At 40.0% G+C, this 27,273-nt stretch overlaps 1 protein-coding gene across 2 annotated transcripts; it reads right to left on the minus strand.

Annotated features, from left to right (window-relative positions):
• Positions 1–701: 701 nt before the first annotated feature.
• On the minus strand, positions 702–27,273 carry nrtn (neurturin). Of its 2 annotated transcripts, none has more exons than XR_002197054.2 (3): positions 17,891–19,022; positions 7,073–7,320; positions 702–3,676 (listed from the first exon to the last, which is right to left on the minus strand). XR_002197054.2 is itself a non-coding variant. In XM_020048902.2 (3 exons), the coding sequence occupies exons 2-3, from the start codon at positions 7,293–7,295 to the stop codon at positions 3,270–3,272; spliced, it is 630 nt and encodes a 209-aa protein (XP_019904461.1). In that variant the 5' UTR covers positions 7,296–7,320; positions 27,195–27,273; the 3' UTR covers positions 702–3,269. The 2 variants fall into 2 exon arrangements, 1 of the variants encoding a protein (XP_019904461.1); XM_020048902.2 differs by lacking the exon at positions 17,891–19,022 and adding an exon at positions 27,195–27,273.

The raw sequence follows: 27,273 nt of genomic DNA on the forward strand, positions 1-27,273 counted from the left end.
CTCCTAACAGCATGCATAATTTATGATTCTAACATCACCCTTCCCACATTCCAATTCAAATGTAAACACGTACAATGACATAATAATTAAAGGAGCCAAAGCAATTCGCTTTGCAAATAATAGCAAATGTCCTTCCTAGACTTCAGTTGTTGTTGATCCAGTTTTGGTTGTAAAGAGTTTTATTATTGTTATTTCAATGTCATGGATTTCTTTAGTTTATTCTTTTCTCCAGTTGGATTAACATATGGCAATGTCCAGAGAGGTTAGCTCAAAGTTATAACACTAAAATGTCTTCATGCCAAATGAGGCAATGTTTTGATTGCGCTCTCCCGTGCATACATCTGGACTGAGATGAATGCTCTACCTATTTACCTCAGTGACCTACCTCAGAGTCTAAGACACGGTCTGTTGCGTTCCTTTATTACAAATGACATCAAGTATAATATTACCTGAATTGCTTAAGCAGGTCAGTTCAAGATTCATGATGCTCAGTGTCATCAATTATACAAAGTCCTACACTGCGACCATATTGAAGAGAGGTCTGAAAATCTGTCTCAGAATGTACTGTATTTGTGCTTGAAAGTATTTTTGGTGATTTAAACTCTTTATTTTTTTCGAGCAACCAGAATAATTCAGTTATTGGAAAACATGTTTGTAAGGGAAGAACAGGAAACATTTTATTTTTAAGCAGATTAAGTTTATTTAACAGTTGGAATATGTAGAATGTTATACATGTGAAGTCCACTTTGGCACCAATATTTCAATAAATAAACATGTTCCTCTTTTTTGACGATGCTATCTAAATAAATACCATAACTTACTCTCCAATAAATATACATTTTGTTATTATACAGATGCATTGCATCAACTTTACTGCAGTTGGTCAGTGTAGTCCAACAGTGCCAGAGCTGAAGGTGGTTGTTTGTCATAACCCAAACTGTTTCCTCCCATTTTGAAAATACATTTCAAGGGAGGCCAAAAGAGGAAAAATAAAGGAAACCTGAGGGAATTCTACCCCATAGATATATTAAAACGCTGAATAGTCTTAGTACATCATAATGGCAAATATAGGGGTTATGAACATATATAGCAAGAAAATACATAATGAAAGTTACATTTACCATCAACATTGAGACAGCAATTTGTTGTCCGCTTGCTCTTTGAAATCATAATCCACTGGAATAGGCAAAACATTAATTGGTGATATTATCGGTCCTTCAAATATACTTAATTATTGGATTGAGATGTCATCAAAAACAAGGAGCATTTGTAACATGCAAGAGTTGTGCTCCTTTGTCTACATGCAATGCAAAGTCTCAAGCCAGTTAATTTGGCCTAAAAAAATTTCTCACTATGTTAGCATCATGCCACCTGAAGTTGGAAAAGCTCTAGGCATAATTAGCCTCAATCTAGCAGCATCTACAGCTAACCTGGATTATTACAGTCTTTGTACTAATTGTGGAATACTTTTATTTAGCACATTTTGGACTTGAGAGTAGTATGTTCCAGAACTGGGAGTACTGTTTTCTTGGCTTAACACCAGCATGGGCCTTAAATTACCTTTCTGCTCTAATTATTTTATTGGTCTTAACCTTATAGGTATCACCACAGGTTTCAGACCATTCACCTTAAACCTTACTCTACCTTTCACTTGTAGATACTCTAATGTCTAATTCGGATGAAGTTACTATTTTAATGCAGCCCCATGTGAACTAGTGTCCTTTTTTTGTCTTGCTCTTGAACTTTCTCAAGGTCCGTTATTATAATTTAAGTGTTATGGTGTATATGTGACCAGAACTTTCCATTTTGTTTCCAGACCATAACACTGTTTAATGAATCACATCTTAGGTATGGTTAAATCCAAAGGTATACATCTCCAGTGTTTTCTGATCATCTAGTGACTAAAAATAGATGTAAGTGCTGCATGATGGCTTGCAATTCTCGTTTGCACTCTGTGCTTTCGCCCAAGTCAGTTATAAAGAAGGTAAGTGGATTAGGGTAGTCTATTATAGGATTTGAACAAATGGTATGGATTTGCAGAGGCTAACTCAGGTTAAGACTGAAGCACAATCCCTCTCGCACATTTACAATGCAGAAGTCAGACATTTAATGCATCGCTCAGTATCACCCCTCCTAGATTATCAAACAAGACTGCGTTATTGGATTTTCATCACAAATAAATTTGATGAGCTCACAGTACTCTTGCTGTAAAAGCTTTTTTTTTGGTTTAGATTTTCTGTTGGATTGTTCTTTCCGGGAACAGGCTTATAAAGCTACAGCCATTCCAGTTGATTAACAAGCTGCTGTCATTAAACCTAAATCACCCATACAGTCTGCATTTAACAAGCATTCAACAAGCATGTGGCTGTAGTTATTTTTTACCCTGCATCTTCTTAAGCCAACAGAGGTCATTTATGTGTTTACTATTGTCTACAGTATTACAGAAATATCTCCTTTCTGTCCGGTTCTAGTGACAAATTGAGAGGAAGCAGCAGAAGAACATGTAAGTGCTCTTTTAAATTGGGTGTTGTCCAATATTGTTCAACATAAATGAGGTAGATTTTCTTGGTTACTAATGAAGGCTAGAGATTGAATTATTTAATAAATGTCCTTTGATTTGAATAAATGCACACATCATACAATGCGCAAAGCCTGCTAAACATGTTACTCCAAGTCTATTGTTTTTCCTCTTCTACTGTGTTTGCTGTTCCAAGTCTTGCCATAGTGAAACATCATGCTGTAACAGTGGTGCAGATCGAGAAGTTGTTAAAGAAGTTGATCATACTCGTGTCATCTTTTTGTGTACTGTCATCCTTGGCATTCACTATGTGGTTCTAATGTTTTGCTTGTACACACTTCTACACACTTACTTCTGAATACAAACAGGCCTCTTAAAGATTGGTATCAGATCCTGACTCAAAATGGTGCATGCAATCGCTATACCTCAGTTGATCTTTTGAATAAGTGGTGGAGCCGTAGTCCACAATCAACAAACAAGATTGCCCTTTGATGTATTATACAATATATTACATCACAACTGACTGACACATGTCCCATGAAAGGCAAAGAAAGCAAAACATAATTTGCTTTTGACTTTTGAAATCAAACACAAGATTAATAGTTGTAGAAGATAGTTTCAAAAGTCTGTATTCCCTGGCATTGTACCATATGGATCAATTCTTGAGTACTCCTGTTTTTGTTATCATAGCAGTAGTCGTTGCGTTTCTCATGTTCAGGATCTGGGAAGTCAGATGGCTGCTCCTGGGGTGTTATACACAATGACATCCCAGAGCCGAGAACTCTTGGAGTGACTTGTATTTGTTACTATTGTCAAGGAAGGAAATTTTATCATAATTAGTGGGCCGGCAACAGGGCCCCCTCTCCCTCTTAGAGATCCCTTTCCTTGTCCATTTCTTTAGTATCAAGTCATAGCTTCGGCGGCTAGCTATACAACTCCCACTGCAGTACTTGAAGAGCAGCGTCTCATCACTTTCGTAACCCAGACCCAGCTCACTGATTGTCACTTCCACCCGTCTAAGGGAACAAGGTTTTGAGGCTTTCTTAGCCCGTTTAGTCCTTTTGCTCTGCCTGGCCTCCTGACGTGCTTTTTTTTCTGCCAAAATCCCGATCACCTCCTTCAGGTCTCCTTCTGTGAAGCTCTGGAACATGTGCATGACTGCAGAGAAAAGAAAAGATAGTGTGAGACTCAAGAAGTTAACTTTATAACCATAGCATGGCCTGTAATACAACATTTTGTCTTTAAAAACCATGTCTTAAAGCTACATCCCCTGTAGTATAACTTGAAATGTACGGGAGCATGTAAAGCTACAGTAGTATTAGACAGCCATTGATTTAGTTTGTGTATATACATTTCAAACTGCTGAATAATATTTGTCAATTTGGTTTGCATTGCAATGATCATTGGTTTGCATGGTTTGTATGGATCATTGGCTTGGTGAAACATCAATTTGCTCTCAGGCACTACTATTATCCATGACAGGTGCTTTAAAATATTTTATTCAATTTGAGTTTTCATAGTTAACAATGTCTCTCTTTCATGCACGCGTACATTATGTTGACATGAGCCATTTCTAGTGTTAAATTTGTCCATTGTGCACATGTACTTCACAGAGGTAGTAAACTATTTTCTGCTAAGTCAATAGAATTAGAATATCCCCTTTCATATCATGGCAGTTTGTCTGTTTTTGTTTAAATGAGGTCAAGCTACTTAACAAATTCTGGTAAACATGCTCAACATAATCACATTGAACAAACAGGGCAATAGTAATGTTGTCACCCCAAACATGATTCATCATCCCCAGGGCACATCAAATCACATGGGTTAGTGAAACTAATTTCCCTGAGCATGTGTGCCAAATGTCTTCAATCTGATCATCACAGATCAAGAGACATAAATATGTCTGTTGTAGCTCCACTGTGTAGTCAATATTAATTGAACCCTAACAGTCTTAGCAATATGTCTACCATATTTTATTGAAATAGGAATAGCTCTGACTAATTTGTAAGCAATGGTGTGACTGATCATGCCCACAATGTGTTTTTGGTAGTAATCAGCAAAACATTGGCTTATGTGTATTTAAGCTACATTTCAATGCAGATTTACCAATCTATGCCAGAGTAGCAGTATTTTAAGATATTTTACACACAAAATCCTAAATGACAGAAAAAACATTATGGTGATGCAAACCATTATTTGCATCACGTTTAATATTTCAAATCTGGGCAATACGTTGAATTTGGTAAATGCCAGATCTCCATGGCAAGACACATCAGTCACCATAATAATTGGGCCATTCAGTTTTACATTTGACATCCTGGGATCGTGCGGGGAACAAGACAATGGTCCCTCAGAGAATCTTCCCTGGGACCGTCATAAATCATCATGCAATATCCTAAGGACAAAAATTAGCAAAAATTACATTCCTGAGGAAATGTCCTATGATGTAAAGGTCCTCATTGGAACTTATGGATGACTACACAAAGTTCCCCCTAGAATGTTACCTTTAAACCAGCATGAAGTCTTAAGGACTTATAAAATGTACGTTTTAAAAACATATTAAAAACATGATATGGTATTTTGTCATTTTACATTGCGACCATCACACAACATAGTTCAGTTAGCTGGGAGTCAATGACATCTAAAAGGGCCAGACATTGATTGATGTTATGATATACAACCTCGTTCCCAGAAAAGTTGGGACATGGTGTAAAATGTAAAGAAACACAGAATGCAATGATGAGCAAATCATTTAAACCTTATATTCAATAGAAAATTTAACAAAGACAACATATGAAATGGTGAAACTAAGAAGTGTTATTTTTTCTTGAAAAAAATATATGCCCACTTTGAATTTGATGCCAGCAACACATTTAAAAAAAATTGCAAAGTTGTGTAATGCAAAAAAAAAACCTGGGTGGATCTTACAATGAATTAGGTTAATTGGCAGCAGGTCAGTTACATGATTGGATATACAAAGAGCATCCCAGAGGGGATGAGTCTTTCAGAAGTAAAGATGGGGAGGGGTTCACCACTACAAATACAATTTAAAACTCTACGATGCAAAGAAGAAACCATACCACCTTCTCTGGCCCGAGCTTGTTTAAGATGAACTGAGGCGAAGTTGAAAACTGTCCTGCGGTCTGACAAATCAAAATTCTAAATTATTTTTGGGAATCATGGACGCTGCGTCCTCCGGGCTAAAGAGGAGAGGGACCATCCAGCTTGTAATCTGCGCACAGTTCAAAGGCCAGCATCATTAGTCTTAGTTAATTTGTCTGTACAAATAAAACTTAAGTAAATATCCTTAACCATCATAACAATATGTAACGTTGGGCCAAGACCTTTCAAGGGATCTCATGGGAACCTCACTGACTGTTCCTAAGAGTTGCCGTGATGGCATTTAAGGTGCATTGCACTGAAACATGACCAATGCATTTGGATACCTTATCCATTCCAGAAACTCATTCCAGGGGGTTTATTATATTTCTAAAACAGTCCTACCAGAACATGAGACTATAGAATTTGTAAATATACTGTATGAGTATGTTTTACTGCTAGCCACAGGGGCCAAGAATCTCCTACAAGTGACTGTACCTAGCAGTAAAACCAGATTACAAAAAGAGAGATTTTTCTTTCAAAAAATTTTTTTGAGGCTATGAGTGCACAATTAAATGACGGATGGAGGAAAAAATTATTATATTTTGGTTTCTGATGCAGTGTGGGCATGAAGTTTTCTGATATAGATTTTATTAGATAATTAAATATAGTTCTGCTTGATCTGACAAATCTTCACTATATTGGTCCTTAGAGCCACCGTAATGTACCATCTCGAGTCTTCGATATATCCCTGAAAATGTATCGTAATTTAGTTACACCCAAATTCACGCTGGGTTTGGCAGTAAACCAGGAGTTCGTTTGAAAATATAATGTTCTCTGCAGATCAGAGAGAACATCAAAGAGCCCACACCCAAACACAGTTGTCGTCATTACACCACCAAGGTGGCTCTTCAACCACATGGCAAGGGACGTTGAATCTCTCGCCTGGATTGACCCACTTACTGGGAGTCTCTTGCTGAAACTCCTTATCCCCATACTAATGAACATACCCCAAGGCCATCAATGACATTTTACATCTCTGAATCTTTAATTTCATTTCATAATTTTTTTTCATAAATGCTGCGTAGCCTCAATAACCACATCAGTCTATCACTTTCATCGTGCAAATGCTCCTGGGAGGATTAGATGACATTCGAGGCCTTAATGGAGTTATCATCTCCCTGGACATCACATAAGTTTTGATTACCCTGCCTGGCTGAATGCTGCTGTTGGCTGCGATTCCACCATGCTCAGTCTTTGAAGTTATGTGATTTTATTTGTAAAGAAACATTGTTGATGTCAAAGGCGGGCTAAAACAATTAGAAATCACTGTTGTAAAATGAGTGCATCCCCTTTACTGTTCTCCATCACAACGTTTTTGTCAGTGACCACTGAGCTACACTGTGATAGAAAATCCTAATAATGATCGTCGGCGACAGTTATTGTTTTGCTTACATTCTGTCAAAATGTCGCGGATGCCTTCTGTTGACCGTACTTTGCGAGGATGTCCGATCAGCGCCGAAGAGGAGGAGTTGGAGGACGAGGGCGTCCGCAACGGTGACGTGTCCCAGGAGGGGAGGTGACGCAGAGATGTGGGAACCATGTTTCTAGTGAGGAAGAGGGACAGTGCTGCACCAAAGAGTGTCAAAGCGATGGCGGCACACTTCCATAACTTCATCTTAGAATGAGTTGGAGCATTGACACTGAAAAACAAGGAACACAGAAGGAAAAAGGTAAGGGGTGTACTTTCAATGCAACACTGAACATCCAATCACAGGTCTTCATGCGATTGGACACATTCCCGTGGACCCCGCAGTGTTCTGTACTACCACTGGACCCTACACTGGACAGTACACTGGACCGAATACACTGGACCATAGTGGACAAAGTGATTTATTTCAACAGACCTTACTCTCAGAATGTTTCCGATGTCAACAAACAATTCTGTATCTACTGGAACACATCTGTTCTGGATAGTCAGGTGTGCTAAGGGTGGTTCCTCCCAGATACTGCATGTTAACACAAATTGACATATGCAATCCATATATGAGGTCCCTGGATGCCTTTAGGTCTTGTTTTTATGTTTCAGTATATCAAAAGTGTACAGGGACTAGCTGTCAGATTACATCTTGTGTAAACGCCCACAAAAAAGGAGCCTGTAGTGAGATGGGATCCTCCTCTGTCATTCTGTCAAGCCCCAGATAATAAACCTGTAAGCATGGCAGCCATCAGTGGTCTTTCATTCCACCAGAATATTTATCTAATTCCAAGTCTAGTTTCCCCTGGCAGGACCGATACTTGTCAGGTATTTCTGTGTTTGAATAGGCAGCTTTGAATTTACTGTGGGTCTCTCATAAGCATACCTCGTATCATTTTACAGAATGAACTCCTCACGCAGCATTTTAGCGGCACACAAAATGTCTAAATCTGTAATCCTTAAACCATAGTCTCCACAACAAAGTATGCAATAGTTCCTTGAAAAATGTGAACGATATTGATTTTCCACACTCTTCTCACTTGCTTTGCTCAAGGGATCAGCTGCATTGTAATGGTTTAAACTGAACTATGCAGCAAATATATTGTTTATTTAATTATTCATCTGCCAAGGAGTGTTGCATTGATACAGTTTTATTTAGACTCACGTTGTTGGGGGATATCTCAAATCTCTGTCCATAAATTACGTTCTGCAATATCTGTTCTGTGTCTTGTATGTGTTTGGTGATGCGTTGCATGCTTCAGCTTTTGCGTTTCCATACTATGATTTGTCTGTTAGAAATTATAAAGCCTTCAACCTAGCCAAAGAACATTTGCCCAAAAGAAATGCGCACAAGTACAGAAAGCATTTGAAAATACTCCTGCTGTTCACAATATACTGACTGCCAAACCAATATAATCACATTCACATTAAAACATAGTCTACTTATTCCTAATCTTGGTTACAGTTAGAATTAGGAATTATGCGTTAGGTATGGAGTTTAGGATTATGGTTATGTTTTTGGTGTTGGGTTAGGATTATGGTTTGTAAATAGCAGATTATTAAGAAAATACATGTCGATATCCCCATTTCCTAAATGTAAGATTCCTGGCTCATGTATCTGTGTGTTTAAGAGTTTTCCCATCAAACACATTTTTGTTTTCCATGTTTATTCCTACATTTGACCAATTTATAGTATCAGTTGATTCAGATGTCTCCCTTGTTTAAAATGTGTTTTTGTTTGTACGAGTTTGGGAGGCAAGATGGTGGGGGGCAAGATGTTTCTCCAGATCTGGAAACAGTAAACTAACAGTGGCTGAGGACATATCCAGACTGGTTCTGTAAAAGTACTTTGCCAGACCGGAGTGAATGCTTTGGCATCTGTGGGGCCTTTGTCAGGGCTTTTTCTGGCCCTCTCTCCTGAGTCCTCTGTTCAGTTTAATTATAATGTAACAAAGAAAGAGTTTGCGATAATCAAGTTGGCTTCCGACTATTGGTTGCATTTCTTTTCATACAGTGGATTACCTCAAGAACCTAACAACGTCATGTGGCAAAACTTTGTAGCATAAGCAAGCAAGCTCTACCACGCTAGCTTACTCAAATTGACTCACCAGCTAGGATAATTTAGTAGTTCTAGCAATGGCAAACGAAATGTCAGTTGCCAGGCTTTTCAGAAGAAGATTGGAGGAAATGGAGTGTGTGCCAGACAATCATTTGGATCAATCTACGGATAGCTTCCAGAATGGGACATTAACAGGTGGCAGCAGGATAAAAACAACTGCAACCGCTATCAAAAACTGCCAATGCCACGTTGAGCCAGGCTTGCTTGCCTACCGCACCACGTCTCGTTCTCGATGCTGCGGGCAGGTGTGAACCTGAGGTAGGTCCACCGACTGACTAAAAGTGAGGGACCATTTAATAGCAGACTACTACTGCCCGCCGTGATATTAATTGTAACATCAAATAAGGGCTTGTTTGCCCATTGAGATTAAAGTGCATCTAAAGATGAATTTGATGTTGTTGGTCTAAAGTTACTGTCGTATTTTGATATGCAGGGATAGGTAATTATTTGGACAAATATTACACACTAGTATGAGATAAAAGAACATGAGAAAACCTGAGAGCATGAGACCAAAATCAAACTATTAGGCCTGAATGCCAATCACTATGTCTTGCAAATAGTAGTTACTGCTCATCACCGGGCTAATTGTATCTGTATGGTGAAGAATGGTGGTGGGAGCATCATGCTATGGGGATTCTTTTCATTGGCAGGGACTTTGAGAATGGCCAGTATTGAGGGAATGATGAACGGAGTAAAATGCAGAGAGATCCTTAAAGAAAACCTTATCCAGAGCGCATAGGACCTCAGACATACAGCCAAGACAATGCAGGAGTGGTTTCGGTTTTGAACATCTGTAGAGAGATCTGCAGATTGCCGTTCCCCAACACTCCCAATCAGATCTGGCACAGCTTGAAAGAATCTGCAAGGAAGAATGTGAGAAACGTCTGGAATCCAGGTTTGTAGAGAATAAACATGCAGGATTGAGTTTTTGGAGTGGACGGGCCTTCTGCCAGAGGAAGAGTGGCTACGTCTTGTCAAGGTTGATCTTGATGCAATGGGCCAACATCCAAGCGGATATATGTCTTAGAGGAGGGGAAGGACAAAAATATGTCTATATGGACAGAATAGGAGGGAGCCAAGAACCAAGCCCTGGGGGACACCAGTAGTGAAAACCCACAGAGCAAACACAGATCGTCTCAATGTCACCTGGAATGGCACGAATGAAACTGGAGCTCTGATGCACCAGACAAAAGTTTTCAACATCAGATTTTGGGGACTTATAAACAATAACAGCTTGTGCCATGAGATTTAATGCTGATAGAGTTAGAAAATATTTTCATTTGAAAGAATGCTCTTGTTGTTCAAATAATTTTCTGTGGCAGGGCACAAAGGATTAGAAGGATTACAACCGTGGGGTGGAGAGCTTCTGTAAATGCTTCAAGGATGAGAGTGAACAGAAATGGGCATACGTAGTTGATGACCCTATAAAAGCAAAAATTTAATTTAATTTTTTTAAACTAAGCCACGGTTTGACAATTAAGTGCTAGAGTGACATAGGGCTTTTCTTTATGTCCTTCCTCGAACAACTGTGCAGAACAAATTGGCAGAACTGTTTTTGGCAACAATACTGACACTTGACATGCGACAATGTTGCTTACTGCTGCCACTGAAAGATCTACAGATGCGTTAGTATTCATGATAATTGCAGAGGTGAAACCACACACTGTCCACTATTGAAATTAATACCAAAACTATGACCAACTGCTATGCCCTTTAAACTTAGTGGATACGTGAACAGTCTGCTGAAAGCATGTTTTGCTCAGTTGCTTACAGTTAAAGTAGCTTATTGGGAAGTGAGTACTTAAAACAGATGGCCTTCGATACAGTTCCAGACAACAACACAGCTCCGGGAAAAAATGAGGAGACCACTGCACCTTTTTCTTTCCTTTCCAAAAAAGTTGAGTGAGGAACAGAAGCGTTCAATTTGCAGTGGTCTCTTAATTTCAACCCTCCTGTTCCTCACTCAAAACGTTCCTTTTCAACTTGTTTGGAAAGGAAAGATAAAGGTGCAGTGGTCTCTTCATTTTTTCCCGGAGCTGTAGTTTAAGAAGAGTGTACTTCTCACTACATAGTACAGCAGGAGTCCGCGTGGTGCAATGCTTGACTGTAATCACACTACCATTCTCAGTGTGGGCGACATACTAGGGTGTACTACTGCTTACTATACTCCCTGAAGTGTTACACTGAAACTTCATTCCCAACATTACCATGAGTTAAAGAACGCAGTGTGGCTTTCATCATAAAGAAATCACATTTACAAGAGAAAATCGTAATCATCCCTGCATCCCATTTTTTTTGCACAGCATGTAAGGTATTTGGAACAAAACCACTGACTGAAATTATACTAAAGCTCAGGAGAGCATCATTAAAGGGATTGCTTAAGATATGCACAAGTATAAGTAAACAGGTTAACCCGTAAACCCCTGATGAAATTGGCTGGCCACCCAGTAGGTTTATTTTCATTTTGTGCAGACAAGAACCTCATTATGTGCCTGCATAAGGTAAGACTGAATAACAACTACTTGGAAATGTCTGTATGAAAGCTATATACTCTCTATATCTGAACTGAACTTCACATTAGTATTAAATACTACATGTTAGCTTCAGTAACGTATCCATTTCAGGCAAGCAAATTTCAAGCAGAAACATGTTTTAACCTTTAACACCTAATAAGTGCTTGATCATTGGATGATATTAATTTGTTATTACTTACAATGTTCCTCAAAGCTTTGCCTCTCTGTACATCTCTGAGATGCAGGAAATGGTGTGGAAAAGTAGCTAGACATTGGCTGTGGTATAACTGAACCTTTAAGGTTATACCTCAAAATTGCTAATTATCGTTAAGCCTCAAAGGGAGAAAGGGTCTAAATATTATCTAATCATATGAAAAAAAAATGTGCAGCGTATGTGCAGTGGTCTAGGCTGTTCTGTTCAATGCCAGTGGCCAGAGAGCTGATGGTGTACTAACCTGAATATAAGCCTTCTTTGTGAATAATAAGTTCTCACCACCACCCCCCTAACCCCGACATGCAAATTGGGATGTATGAAGGTTGAACAGTGACATCTTGGCTTTCAGAGTGTTAATTGAAGGCCCAATCTGATCCAGTGGGGGACTTCTTTTGTGTCTTTTCTGTTCTGTCGCTCTTTCTCCTGACTCCACAAGACTGTTTTAATCCCTCATTCACTCTTCAGTGGGGATTAGCCGCACAATCATCCCAGACAAGTGGAAGGCCAAAATATTGGAAATGTCTTTGACCATGTAAAAAATGTATACCCGCAACTTTCATATCAACTTCCTCTGTGTGTGTGTGTGTGTGTTTGTGGGTGTTTGCGTGCGGTGTGTGTTCAGACTTGTGAGTGGGTGTCTATATGGTACTTCTGTGAATGAAGGACAAATAGCCACTCTTATTTAAGTTCAGTTTCTTATCCTGCATTTTTAAGTCCTTGTTAACTGCTTGATTCATAAAGTATGAAACATTTTCTCATAACAGCTATTTGTATATAATTTGTGAGACAGGAATACCACTAGGATTATATTCAAAAATGACTTATGTATACACTACACCCTCTCCCTTCACAACAACACAGTTCAATTTACAGGATGTTTTGGAGGATAAACTGGAACTTTATGTCCAGGGCAATATATTTCTATTCCCAACCCAAAGGAAATGAAGATTTCTCATTATGGGTATTTATAGAATATTTCCAAATAAGTTAAGAGTAAACAAAATAGTTTTTATTTCTATATTCAAAGAGGTCTTTTACGTTTGGGAAGGATCCACAAGGGAGTTTCAAGGACACTCTTCCTCTACAGACGTTCTCAGGCCTTAAAAACAATAGAGAGACTAATTCAGCCCATCTGTCTGCCTCATATTGTGTTCATTGGTGTAATATATGTGCTGTAAACCAAAAATGTGTTCTTTCAATACCTAATAAAGTCATGTAAAATGGGGAAGTAAATCACTGATGGGATTATTTTGTATGTGCTACCATACATCACCAACTCACTGTGAAAACAGTGAGTTAAAGTATGTATTTTAATAATGAAAAATGAAAAGCAGGCATCTCAACAAAAAAAAAAATCCACATTTATATTTGGAAATAATTTGAATTCAAGGTTTGACGAAAGCATAAGACATTAAAAGAAAAAACACATGCCTTGATCTCGTCATGTATCTTCATTTTAGTGGATGTGCACAGTGAGGTCCACCAGTTTTGGTCCTTAAGTTCTAATTGTTTAGAGGTGGAGACACGTGTATAAGGTGACCCCGGGTGCCGTTCTTCACCTGACACCAAGTTCAAATGCTGCAGCAAGGTCAATGACTGCACACATTTACTGTAGAACACTGATCTACACTCACCTAAAGGATTATTAGGAACACCTGTTCAATTTCTCATTAATGCAATTATCTAATCAACCAATCACATGGCAGTTGCTTCAATGCATTTAGGGGTGTGGTCCTGGTCAAGACAATCTCCTGAACTCCAAACTGAATGTCAGAATGGGAAAGAAAGGTGATTTAAGCAATTTTGAGCGTGGCATGGTTGTTGGTGCCAGACGGGCCGGTCTGAGTTTTTCACAATCTGCTCAGTTACTGGGATTTTCACTCACAACCATTTCTAGGGTTTACAAAGAATGGTGTGAAAAGGGAGAAAGATCCAGTATGCGGCAGTCCTGTGGGTGAAAATGCCTTGTTGAGGCTAGAGGTCAGAGGAGAATGGTCCGACTGATTCAAGCTGATAGAAGAGCAACTTTGACTGAAATAACCACTCGTTACAACCGAGGTATGCAGCAAAGCATTTGTGAAGCCACAACACGCACAACCTTGAGGCGGATGGGCTACAACAGCAGAAGACCCCACCGGGTACCACTCATCTCCACTACAAATAGGAAAAAGAGGCTACAATTTGCACAAGCTCACCAAAATTGGACAGTTGAAGACTGGAAGGATGTTGCCTGGTCTAATGCGTCTCGATTTCTGTTGAGACATTCAGATGGTAGAGTCAGAATTTGGCGTGAACAGAATGAGAACATGGATCCATCATGCCTTGTTACCACTGTGCAGGCTGGTGGTGGTGGTGTAATGTTGTGGGGGATGTTTTCTTGGCACACTTTAGGCCCCTTAGTGCCAATTGGGCATCGTTTAAATGCCACTGCTTCCAGCAGGATAATGCACCATGTCACAAAGCTTGAATCATTTCAAATTGGTTTCTTGAACATGACAATGAGTTCACTGTACTGAAATGGCCCCCTCAGTCACCAAATCTCAACCCAATAGAGCATCTTTGGGATGTGGTGGAACGGGAGCTTTGTGCCCTGGATGTGCATCCCACAAATCTCCATCAACTGCAAGATGCTATCCTATCAATATGGGCCAACATTTCTAAAGAATGCTTTCAGCACCTTGTTGAATCAATGCCCCGTAGAATTAAGGCAGTTCTGAAGGCGAAAGGGGGTCAAACACAGTATTAGTATGGTGTTCCTAATAATCCTTTAGGTGAGTGTATATCAAAGGTATTCAAGTGCACCACCTCCAACCCTCCTCAGAAGGGCGCTGAAATTCAATGCTGAAACCCTCAAACGCGACACACTACACCAACAGAACCGTAGCAGGAGCAAAGAAAAGTGATACATCTACATTTCCCTTCACAAGCAGAGGAACTTGACCTGAATTCCTAATGGTCTATGTTTTCCAACCGTCACTTGTGTTTAAGGCCTAACGGCAGGGGAGCAGTTGAGAAGGACTATAAAGAGGAGCACGGCTCCCAAGATCAGGGCTGGATTAGCACCGCTAATGCCTTCCAGTTTATCTCTGTCATGTGGGCTTTTACATTGACATGGCCAGGCTGCATGGAGTGAAGTCCTGAAGGTGTGGGGATGGTGGGTAAACTGTCCACCACCACGACCCCTCACCCCCAGAACTAAGAGGACACTCAGCGCACTCCCAACCCAAATTTGGGATGGAAACCGTTATGAAATAACACCAACACACACCAAGTTCCAAGTCCCCACCTTCTCACGTTGACGTTAGTCACTGATTTTGGTCATTACGACGTATTGGTTGTTCCGGCAGAAAGAGTGGTGGAGGTACATTGTCGACATTACAGAGGAGTGTGACCGCTATAATATTTTTGAAAGGGGATTCATTGGAGGGCCACAGCATCCTTTATGCGTTGAGCAGGTCATTTGGAAATATCAGTTTTCTTCCCTCCTCCCAGAAGCCAATGCTGTCTTCTAGGGTTACCTTAGATTAGGCTGGAAATATTGACACTGAATAGTTTTGGTTGATGATAGTGACTTCTGCTCAGACACCAAGAGATCCCACAGATATACTGTGTATCCTCAGCATTGTTAACTCACACATGGAATGTGGCCAGGACCCTCTGAGGAGGTTGTTAGCCCCATGATGTGCCATGGACATGTATATCATTGGCTCACTTGTTAAATCCTTAGCACTTACTATAGTTCCCATTCTAGGACAGGGATCTGATTTGTCTAGAGACTAAAACCTGTTGTGTCACAACACCACAAAATGCCGAAAGACATCAAACAGGGTTATCGTTTTCCCACGCAATCTCACAAGTGGTGTTTTTCTTTCCTCTTTTCATGGTACCTTCAAGGTAACTATGTACTTCCTTTTCATTTCACACCAGCATTGAGGTAGTAGGTGTGTGTTCGTTGGAAGGAATGAAATATCACTGAAAGATATCTGTAACACAGATTAGTGTTGTCTCTCAAACTAGCTGATATGTTCCTACCTCACATAGGAGGTGGTGACAGGAATTAATCCAGGTACATGTCATCTCAAGTCTGGATAAATTAGCGTGGCCAGTTCAGCTAGGAAGCCTGAGTGGTAATTGGTCAGCAACACATCAGCTGATGCAGGATTGCTCCTATCACATGTCAGATCGGTAACCTGTCTATATAACCATCAGGGTACACAATCAGTCGGTGGTTGTGCTTGTACTAGCATACGGGTACTCACCGACCCACCACCCCTGCCTTCACCTGCCCAATTCTGCTCATTGCCATTGGAAATGCATAAAAACCATCACAGATTATGTTATTGTGGAAGTGTTGTATACACGATTATGGGATGGCAGTGAGTTACCCTAAAGGTGCAGAACATAATGCCAAGGCTTGCACGTACAGGGCTGTACGTACGTTCTCCAAGACAAGGTTAAACTCATACGTGGTGTTTTCCTGTCTGAACTGCCACTAACTGTTGGTAAGGCCTCCCTGCTTGTGCATCTCATCCAGAATGTTGCAGCCAGTCTGATGTTCAACCTACCTAAGTCCCCCTATGTCATCCCGTTCCTCTGCACTCCTCCCCTGGCTTCCAGTTGAAGCTCACAACATCTACAAGGCCACGGTGCTCGCCTGCAGAGCAGCAAGGTAAACTGCCCCTCCCTACCATCAGGCTATCGAACTCTACATCCCTGGCCAAACTCTTTGTTCTGCCACCTCAGGTCTCTTGGCCTACCACACGAGGTCAGCTCCCGCTCACCCCAGTCAAAGCTGTTCCTCTGTCCTGGAGCCCCAAAGGTGGAATCAGCTTCCCCTTGAGGCTAGGTTAGCAGAGTTCCTGTGCGAGTTCTTACATACATATTTGTAAATCCTCATCAACTTCTGAAACAACAACTATCTGAAATAATATTCTTAGATTAAATATAATATTTGTATATTTTTTGGTGACCCATAAATATGTATTCCAGTCAGCTAAAACAACAGCAACTTTCTAGTGAGCTCAATATTTAATCATCCCACTAAAGCAATCAAAACAAACCAACCCCAACAATATGGCAACTGTAAATACAGTGTAGGCTAATGTCAGCGTTATATTTAATGTAAACTGGTACACATGTCCTTGATCTATTCCCTGTCTGTTTCACATCTGGGAATTTCAGCTATGTTAGCACACTTCCTATATGGACATGGTAGGTTCCTCTCCACCTTTTCTCTCAGCAGTGTTGCAACAGATTGTGGCAGCGATTTCCTTTGACTTGTTATTGGGTTACTTCAACTTAACTAGATTTAAGTGCTTCTACCAAGACGTGAGCTAAAAATTTAAAACCCTCAATATGTCCCCCACATTATGTCACATGAGTTGTAATATCTTTTAATACACTCAGCTTTAAGCAAATGTGTCAGTCATAATATGTTCAGCTCTTTCTAACCCCACACATGGAAGTAGTGGTAAATAATGTTTTCCCTGAAAGTTAGCGGCTTGTCAGATGATTTTCCAGGTTATTGCAGTTGACCAGATCAGAGACAGCAGGTTTAGAATGGCATTCCTCATTCCCTAAGCAGCTACTAATTCAGTGATTTGAGTTCCAAGTAATTACTTTTCAAATGTTAGCTTAATTAGTGTGTCAAAGTGCATTTCTTTTAAATTGCTCTCTGAGGCAAAAACACTAGAGTGGTTTGGGGTATTTACCCTATAACATTAGTATGAGAGGAACAGAACTGCTAAGCGTGACAACAACAAAAAACATTTAAAAGTGTAGCACTTATAGCATAGCCCCTGGGACATTGATTTGGACATGTACTGTACACTCAGCACATAACAGGTCTGTTGGTCCACTCATGATTAAATTAAGCCCTTAACAGTGATTACCTTCCTCCCACATAAGCCCCCAGCTTACGCTGACAAAAGAGGATACCAGGTGTCCTTACCGTTTGCCGGCTTATCCAGACTTGTCTGCGTGTCTAACTCTTTGCCTGACCTCCAGGTGAGAACTGCATGGGATCAGTATGGCAGTTGCTCCTCCGTCCTCCGCAAGGCAAGCGTAGAGAACAGTAGCAACTCTAAATTCCGCTCCGTAATCAAGCAGTCCAAGTCACTGGTCTGAATCAGCCCTGAGGACCAGCGAGCTTCTGTTGCTGCATCTGTGCATCTGCTGAAGACCGTCGCCACAGCTCCAGAGGCTCTGCTGGTGGAGGGAGAAGCCCAGAATCTCCATCCTAACTCCTGGCGCTCCTGGTCTTAGAAAATCCTGGTTGTGGGGTCAAATTAAGAGCTTGTCTTCTTAAAGGTTTCAAACACAAATTTCTGGAGTGTGGATAGGTTCAATCTTGGGGATTCTACCTCCTTTACACACAGCCACAATGTCAGGTATTCTGCTGAAGGAGACCTGCCAGACTCTCAAAGAGAGAGAGAGGGAGAGAGGAGAGAGAGAGAGAAAGGAAGAGCCAGCTCAAGAAATCCACCACCTCTTATGGCAATAAACAATCAGTCCACAGCTCCTAGAAACAAAAGTGTTCAAAAGAAAAAGCAAATATGGAAAACAAACAAATAGTCTGGAAATGTGTGTCTTGATGAGTCAAAGGAATGTTATTTATGCAGGACTAAAATCTCATGAGAGTGCTTTTCAAACTCCAACATCCAGAGGAGTTCAGTGAGTCAGTCCATTTCCCCGTGTTTAGAATAAAACACTCTCCGAACAAGCTCGATCCAATACAGCTTGACGCCACAGATTCCTTCAGTTCTTTTCCTCACATGAAGTGAGGAAAAAGAGGATGAACATGCATTCACTCCTGAAGCCCTAATGTTTGTATAGATTTCCAGTAACACTCCAATATGTTTCCAGTCGAATGAAACAAAAACAAAGACTGAAGTGTGGCAGCTGCTACCTGTCATCCATAGAAATAGAGGAACAAGCAGACTGAAGTAATATTCCTTGGGCAAAAGTTTGAAGTCTTCTCTGCAGTGTAGTAGAATCTCTTGCTTGGCTCGAGCTTGCTCCTGTCAGAGAGCCCAGCGTTACACTGCTTAGATAGGGAGGGATGGAAGCACTGAATGGACAGAGGGGGGAGCTAAGTGAAATGAAGGGGGGTGAGTGGCTTCCTCACTCTTTTATACCTCTATGCCTCCTTTCTGGCATTCACAGCCCAACATGAATACATTCAAGTACACACATGTGCAAGCATAGCGTTAGAATTGGGGTTACCTTTATGTGTAGGCATTACGGGCTAGGGTTATGTGCTCATGGCTAAGTTTTAAACATATCAGTTAGGTTATTGAGATTATGGTTAGGATTACGGCTGGAGGATTGAGAACATGGATTCCTGGGTTTCTAGTGCCCTCCGTGTAGATGTGTTTGTGTGATGATGGTTTTACAATACGTGTGAGAACTAGAAGTCCTCACATGATTTTTATGCAAGGACTGCTGCCGACCAATAAAATAACTGAAATAAGGCATAAAGGTTAGATTATTGAGGTTAGAGTTAGGGAATAGGGAAAACGGGATAGTTGTTCTGGTCCCCACAATGTTAAAAATGCTAATGTTTTTGTGTGAGTATTTACACAGACCTTATTAGTTTTTTGTGAGATAGACAGACATAATGTAATCCTTTCTATCCTGTGTGTCTAGTTCTTCGTTTCATCCATCTTTTCCTCAACATGTTGAATCATTTGTAGATTTGATTTAATCAGGTTTACAATATCGGTTGTTCTAAAAAGTCTAGTAGGCTTTATGGAAATACCTTGACAATGTCTTCAAGGGTGGGTAGTTGAACGTGCATAAACATATACAGTATGTACTTTACACTTAGCAAGACCTGGCAAAGACATACAAATGTTTACCTCCTTCCTTTTACACCAGCCTAAAGACTCAAAACAAATAACCAATAGGCCCACACAGGCCCAGGAATATACAGTAGATTAAGTAGATTACTTCAAGACTGATCTGTTCTTTTATGTTATTGCCCAATTAAGACCAACAACAACCCGAAACCTCTGTTGTCATGGTCACACACTATTTTTCATTCACAAAGCTTGTTTGATTTAGTTTAGAAAATGGTAGTTTGAGAAGATTGTGCTGATCAACAACATACATTGGATTTGCATAAAAACAATCCCTCTCTGGATCTGCACATTTTTAAGGAGGGAAATATGGTTAGTATTTAAGTGGAATTAAGAACAATTAATGTGAAGGTTTTGTGGATGGCTCCACTCCAAATTGAATACATGTTGGGAAATACCCAGGGGCAGCCTTTGGTTAGCATTAATTTTGTTTTACCAGATTTCTGCTTGTTTAGGAAAAATATGAGCATGTTTTCCTTTTTTTTCCCCAATGGATTAATTTACACGTTAACAAAATGTGGTGGGAGTGGTCTTGAAGAATCAAACGCAGTAGTGATTACTTTGTATGCTAAAATCCCTACTCTTCATTAATAATTTTGTTTGCATTGAGGGCATGAACTGTAAAGTGGATGTGTAAGGAATGGCATGTTATTCATGTAGCTTCCTGCCTGTTGTGTCCACACCCATAAAGCTGCTTCACGACAACTGCTTTTTTAACCAATGCGTACCTAAGGCAACTGTATGGATCCTAGGATCGGTTACGTCCGAAAGAGAAACTGAAAATGATCTGAAAATTTCTGAAATTATTGTCGATCCAGACATATTCCTTCGACACATGCCCCGTCATGTCGTGCTGCTCAGTATAACACTGCTCTCTTACCCACCAAGTCAGCTGGACCAACAAGTATGGAGGAGAATGCTCGTCCCCGTTTGCATGTGCCCAACCCACCATAAGGAGGCGCTAGAGCAGGCTTTTACAAGGAATCCTTCTACCCCCCCCACAACTGGAATGGGGCTGGGCCCAATATGCTGTGTCCTTGTGGGACTCTTGTCTCCAGCTGGTGTGTCCCAGCCTGGGCTCAAACTTGGGCTGCCGTCACCACCACCGCGCTAGATCTCGGAGTGCCTCGCGAAGCTAAAATGTATTTTGTGAAAGGCTGTTCTTAGAGGCAACTTTTAGTCCTAACTATACTTCACATAGAGTGTTGATGTTGGTGAACTTACAATGAACCTCCTATTGTATAGCATTCTAGGTAGTACGCTTGTTAGAGGACACCGGGCTGGGAAAGATGAACAAACATTTTCAAGTAAACAAATAAAAAGATATCAAGTCTACAGGTATGATTATTGTTCATGTATCCTCACATGCTACAGCTGATGGGAAAAACCTGTGTTGAAGCGTTTAATGATCCAAATCACAGCAGATGATCAACCAAGCCACCAGGTAAGCGCCTCCTTCCGTTCAATCTTTATTAAAATAAACACTTGCAGCTGGATGGGCAGGAGGAAGCTATGCGTATACATCATTGCCCAATGCCTTCACTTTTTCCGTGTGTGCAAAGCGAAGCCAACATGCCCAGATGGTACTCTAGCTGAGCTGGCACAGTTAAAGGATTGATGGATGTGTGTTCATCTGAACCAGCAAGGTGTGGTGTGAACTGGGTCACTGCGCTGCAAGAATGCCAGCCATGTCTGTAGATGGACACTGATTGGCTGTTGGGTGGGGATGACTACCCTCTGTCACAGTCTCATCGGTTTTCAACTCATCCTCCACTTGAATGTTTTCAAGATTTGGCTAAGTGCACTGACAGAAGATATAGTGAGGACATAATTGTCAGTGTCTCTGTTTGAAATGCAGTTTTTTTATTGAAGATGTTGTAATTGTATTATAGTATGTTCAGTTGTATCCGTGGTAATTGCAGTAGGCTGTTGGTAGCTATTTGCCATATACTGTAGCTGCAGCAAAATTTATAGACACCTTTTCACCTACTTCTTCAACCACAACAAAATAAATATAATCAGGGAAAAAGATAATCTCTCTCCAGACAGGCCATTTAAGTTGCCAGAATCCACGAATCAAGCCAATGTTTCCTGGTCCCCAATAAAGTCAGGACACTGCAGCCCATTCCAGGCTACAGAATAAGTTAACACTAACCTTACCTTAACCCTAACCTTTCCTTAACACCAACCTTACCTTAACATTAACCTTACCTTAACATTAACCTTACCTTAACACCAACCTTACCTTAACGCTAACCTTAATTCTAACTGATAACACGTCATACGTTGTTGTAATACATTATTGTTCATAAGATATTACACGTTTTAGTAGCGTTTGTAAAATATTACATCTTTGCCCATTTGTGATATTAAGCCTTTAATTTGCGCATTGTAATGTTCCTTAAGGTAAGTAACATATCACAACAAAAGCACCACTCCATCAAGTCACAATGAGTAGTGGACCTGAAGAAATGTGGAAAGGGCAGAGTCAGGACTTTCATGTTGACTTGAGCCTCGAAAAGTGACTAACCTTGTTCTGTACTTCAAGAAACCAGGGTTATAGACATGTACATAGAAACGGGTTGAACATTGCGCCAGCAAGTGAGACACATTTTCCGTGGAAAGGTGCAGCAAGCTCATTGATGTTTACAAAAAGCATTTTTTGTTTCTTGATTGCTGTGCAATCAAGTACTTGCTCCTGGGTATGTGTCATTTTGTGCATGCCATTTGTCTTTATGTTCCACATAAAACATTTTAAATTAGATATACAAAAATAAAATTGGTTCTGTAATGTTAACAGTAATATAGTTGGAGAACAAAGTCGCTTTTTAATTTTTAAAAATATATTTTTAGAAAAATATGAAATATTTAAAGAAAAGTGCAAGGGTGACAGTCCACTTAACCACAATGTATTTATTCATTGCCACAATTGATCATATTCAGTTCAAGTAACTGGAAAATCTTTGTTTAAAAAATCTTGCATTTGGGCTCATAGAAACAGCCGCAACCTAATTGGATCCAGCAGCTAGTAGAGATGGCGAAAACATGAGATGTGTTTAAGAGAAAGAAAACTGTTGATATAACCACCATTTGAGCTACTGTGGTTGAAAACACAGAAGTAGACTAAAAACACGAGATTCAAGAAAACACTTCTCCATTGAAACTAGACATATTCTGGGAAATGTTGACTTTAATTCACAATGTTGACTTTAATGTCAGACATTTATTAATGGGTTTAAAGCACACTATCCCATTTAATTACAGTCTATGAACACAGTCTGGCAAAACATATCTGGGTGGCAACTATTATCATGTCAAAAAGGTTGCCCCACGTGTGACCAAAAAAATCTAATTATTTCTAGAATGCAAATGTTTTCAAATTCACACCAACTCAGCCAATTATTTTGAGGCTCAACCAGCAACCAGCGCATTGATTTCCATCTGCCCACTTTGTAACTGTGGATCACTGGACAGGTTGACATGGGTTTTGACCATTGCTATTGGACACCAATGACCAATGGACACCAGCAGTAATAATTTGTACACCTGCCTTACAGTGGATAGAAAAAGTCTACACACCACTTTTAAAATACCAGGTTTTTGTAATGTAAAAGAATGAGACAAAGATAAATCATGTCAGTACTTTTTTCACTTTTAATGTGGCCTATAATGAGAACAATTCAATTGAAAAACAAACTGAAATCTTCGAGGGGGAAAATGAAAAATAAAAAACTTACTATAACAATTTTTTTTCAGAATACTACCATTTAAACCCAACAAGAAGTTGTGAAGCAGAAGGTAAAGACATTTAATTGATGCACCCTTATTAGGAACATCTCAAATCTGGTTTTTGCATTAAAAAATGGAGATCCGCCTCATTTAGGCCTGTTTGAAATAGTCATCCATCAAAATATCCAAAAACACTTTGGTGACTTTTCTTGCTTGTTGTCTTTTTCTCTGCTCTAATGTCAAACTTTTTTGTGGGAAGGCAGCTCTTTGTAAATTACCTTATGTCATTATATGCCAAATACACACCACAATGACTGCACAAAGAAATGGTTCTTGGAAGATCTCACATTGAAAATCAAAGGAGAAAAGGGTATTATTAAGAACTCTTTATGATCCTCAAAGAACCATTTGATAAATGAACCCCCTCTAAAATCAACACCAAAAGGTTCTTCTCAACCAGTGGTATTCAAATCTGGCCCTCGAAGCCAGTTCCACAAAAATGTTCATTGGAACCCACTAATCAGAGTCTTATTTAGACCTGGGACACCAGGTGGGTGCAATTAATGATGAGGTAGAACAGAAGGCTAAGTCCCTGATTAGGGGGTTGCAAAGGAAAAATGGACTGGGACAGATTACCACAGATACCACTGTTCTAATGTTTATTTGAGTAATAATTATATGAAGGATTCTTTCAAAGACTTATGGGGATATCACCATGAAGAAACTCTTAAGTGTCTCAATGCTCTTAACAACTGGGCTATGTACTGCCCGAAGACCCACATTCCATCTCAAACTACCCTCTGGGGTCATATTTTTTGATAATTTCCCAAAGGGTGTCTACTCATTTCTTCAAAATGACTCTGACAACCAACTTTTTCTCAATAAATCTAAACCATGGGTCTTGACTCCAGCCATTGGAACCAAGAGAACTGCTGTTTTTTTGTGTGCTCTGTTCAGGGACTGAGTTAAACCAGGGGCATCAGGTGAATGCAATTAACTACCATGTAGCGTGGAATACTAGATGTACCCCGCGTTCCCAGGATCAGAGTAGTTTTGTACTAACCTATAGCAATTTGCTAGGACATTTTGTTTACGTACATTTCAATAATTCAGCTGTTGCTAGCCATACTGACTTGGATACATAAGTGATTACATATGTTTTGTACTTATAGCACTTTTGTTAGGGAGGAAGGAGGGAGATAATGATGTATTTGGAAGCTGGGGGTAATTAGGTGGCCATGATAATGTGAGGGTCAAATGGAAAATGTTGCCTAGGGACCAGGATTGACCCTCATACTCTTACTATAAGTACCATGGGACATTTAGTGACCACAACGGAGCAGGGCTGGCTGCAGGTATAAGCATAATAATTTTTTCTAGTTTTGGAACTCAGGTCTCAGTTAAAACCCATTGACACATGCTTGCGCCTAAGCATGGAGTTATGCCCATTAACGACTGAACAGCTGTAGCTTTAGGTAATAATGCTCGATGATATAAAAAACTAGTCAGTCAGATGTGCTCCAAATCCACACAGAAATCTGTGTTTGTTTGTATTCTCAGAAAAATAGTAATTCTATAAAAAATTACATTTATTTACCAACATTTCTGTAATATTTTTTTTTGCATAGAATAAGCAAATTAACAGTAAATCTGCTAAAATAAGGGGAAAGAGGTTATTGAACCCAGCTTTCTGTTTACGCAAAATATTAAGTTTACCTGAGGATTTTGTGAGGACCTTTGTAGTGATCTTGACATGATAGGACCGATCACCTGAACTGGAATGTTTTATGTATTCACCTATCATTATTCCTTAGTATGACTTCACCAAATTCAGCCACAGTCAAAACTATTAATCATAATTTACATGAACACTTAACATAATACTAATACAGAAACCAACTATCCTTGAAAGTAAAGTTAATTTTGACCCTTCTGTTCCTCATTCAAAACCTTCCTTTTCAACTTTTTTGGAAAGGAAAGAAAAAGGTGCAGTGGTCTTTTTTCCAGAGATGTATATTACAATACTTTTTGACAAATATTTGTTGACTCTGTATGTGTCTCATGTATTTGTGTAAATTTGTGTAAATAAAATACACTTACAAACTGAAACATTAAACGTCTTGTTTTTGTTTACATTTATCCCATAACATTTTCATACACGTTTATCTACACAATGTTTTTTGCCTTCCAATTTTGTGATGTCCAATTTGGAATTATAGCCATGTCTAATCTCAACAATTCTAACCGAATCATTTTGTTTCTTATCTCACTGCTCTCTTAACAAACAGGTATTCACCAGTTGTGCTGGAGGAGATCTCATTCCCCTGCCAACCGCCAGGATTTAGCTTGCTGGCGCCCAACCTACACCAGAGCACGATGAGACAAAGCAACTTGATCCAACATCCACCAACCCACTCTGCTCGCCACTGCACTACTCTAAGACACCTTCAAGGCATGTGTTAAATAAGGACAAAACACAAGCAGACAACCAACCCCAATCACCCCTACTACAACTTAAACAGATTCACGTCCATGATGATCCATGTCTCTTTGCTACTAGATATGCGTTGCTTATGAAATGATCAATGTTCACAATAAATGATCTGAGGTCATATCAATCATCCAATACATGAGTGCTTTAAGACCCAGAGTATGATTACGACATAACCACATGAAATAAGCACCTAATATTAAGGTGATTTGTCATTGATATTTGACGTATAGATGAAATATTACAGAAAATGTTACAGATACTTTTCTGTGGTGGCGGGATTCAAAATGCGATCTTGAAGAAATGTGGGCTGCGGAGATGTGAGAGCACGGAGAGTGCCCTCGCAGGACTGTCATGTCCTCCTGTCAAAAATGGTGCTGCTGCTACACCCTCTGCACCGTCCCCAACACGCGGACCTTTCCGGCTTCCAGCGGAAATGGAAAGATAGTGCTTGTGACGCGATTTCCACGTTCAGACATTAATAAGGCAATGCTCAATTTTGACTTCTCCCATAGATTTAATGGATTGGTTGAGGTTTGCCACAGACAACCTCTTTGATATCTTCTCGTCAGGACCATCACATGGGGGATCCAGTTTCTGTCATTTGTCCTGCTGCGTTAGGTTACTGCTGCGGAGGCAGAGGGCTGGGAGAAAACTCCTAAGGGAAGGCTTATGAATGTCTCCAAAATGTTTTTTCCCTGCAGCAGACTAGAGCAAGAGGAACGGCCATAATATAGCCCCAGGGATATGTATATTTCAATGAAGGTTGTACACTCATTGGGGTGCGTGTATACTTGTGCATGCATGCACGTTTTGGTGTCTATAAATGCATGCATTGGGGAAAAGGAGTGTGTGTATGTGTGTTCAGCTGGGCGTGTGTGAGTGTGCGTATGATTTCAACAAGCCAAACTTGAGAAGTTGGTTTACAGAGTGTATTGGATTCCCCAGGCTCAGCACTCAGTGAATTATTCAATGGTGGGACTGTTAGTTTGGAGGATAATTAGCTGACTGTCCCACATGCATTGCAAGACAGATACCTCAATTCCTGTTTGGTTCTTAGGAGTTAGCAAATGAAAATAATCCAAAATACCAGTTTTTGAAGCTTACATTCGGACTAAAATAACAATTCAATTTTTTGAGTTCGAAAATATGCATAGAAATAGTACCCACTTTACCTCTTCCATGTATCCAACTGCGCCTGTGTCTTCTAAAATGGCTAACAGAAATGAAACCACTCCATCTGCTGTCCTGAAA

Source organism: Esox lucius, chromosome 8, assembly GCF_011004845.1.
Source record: "Esox lucius isolate fEsoLuc1 chromosome 8, fEsoLuc1.pri, whole genome shotgun sequence".
Taxonomy (NCBI): Eukaryota; Metazoa; Chordata; class Actinopteri; order Esociformes; family Esocidae; genus Esox; species Esox lucius.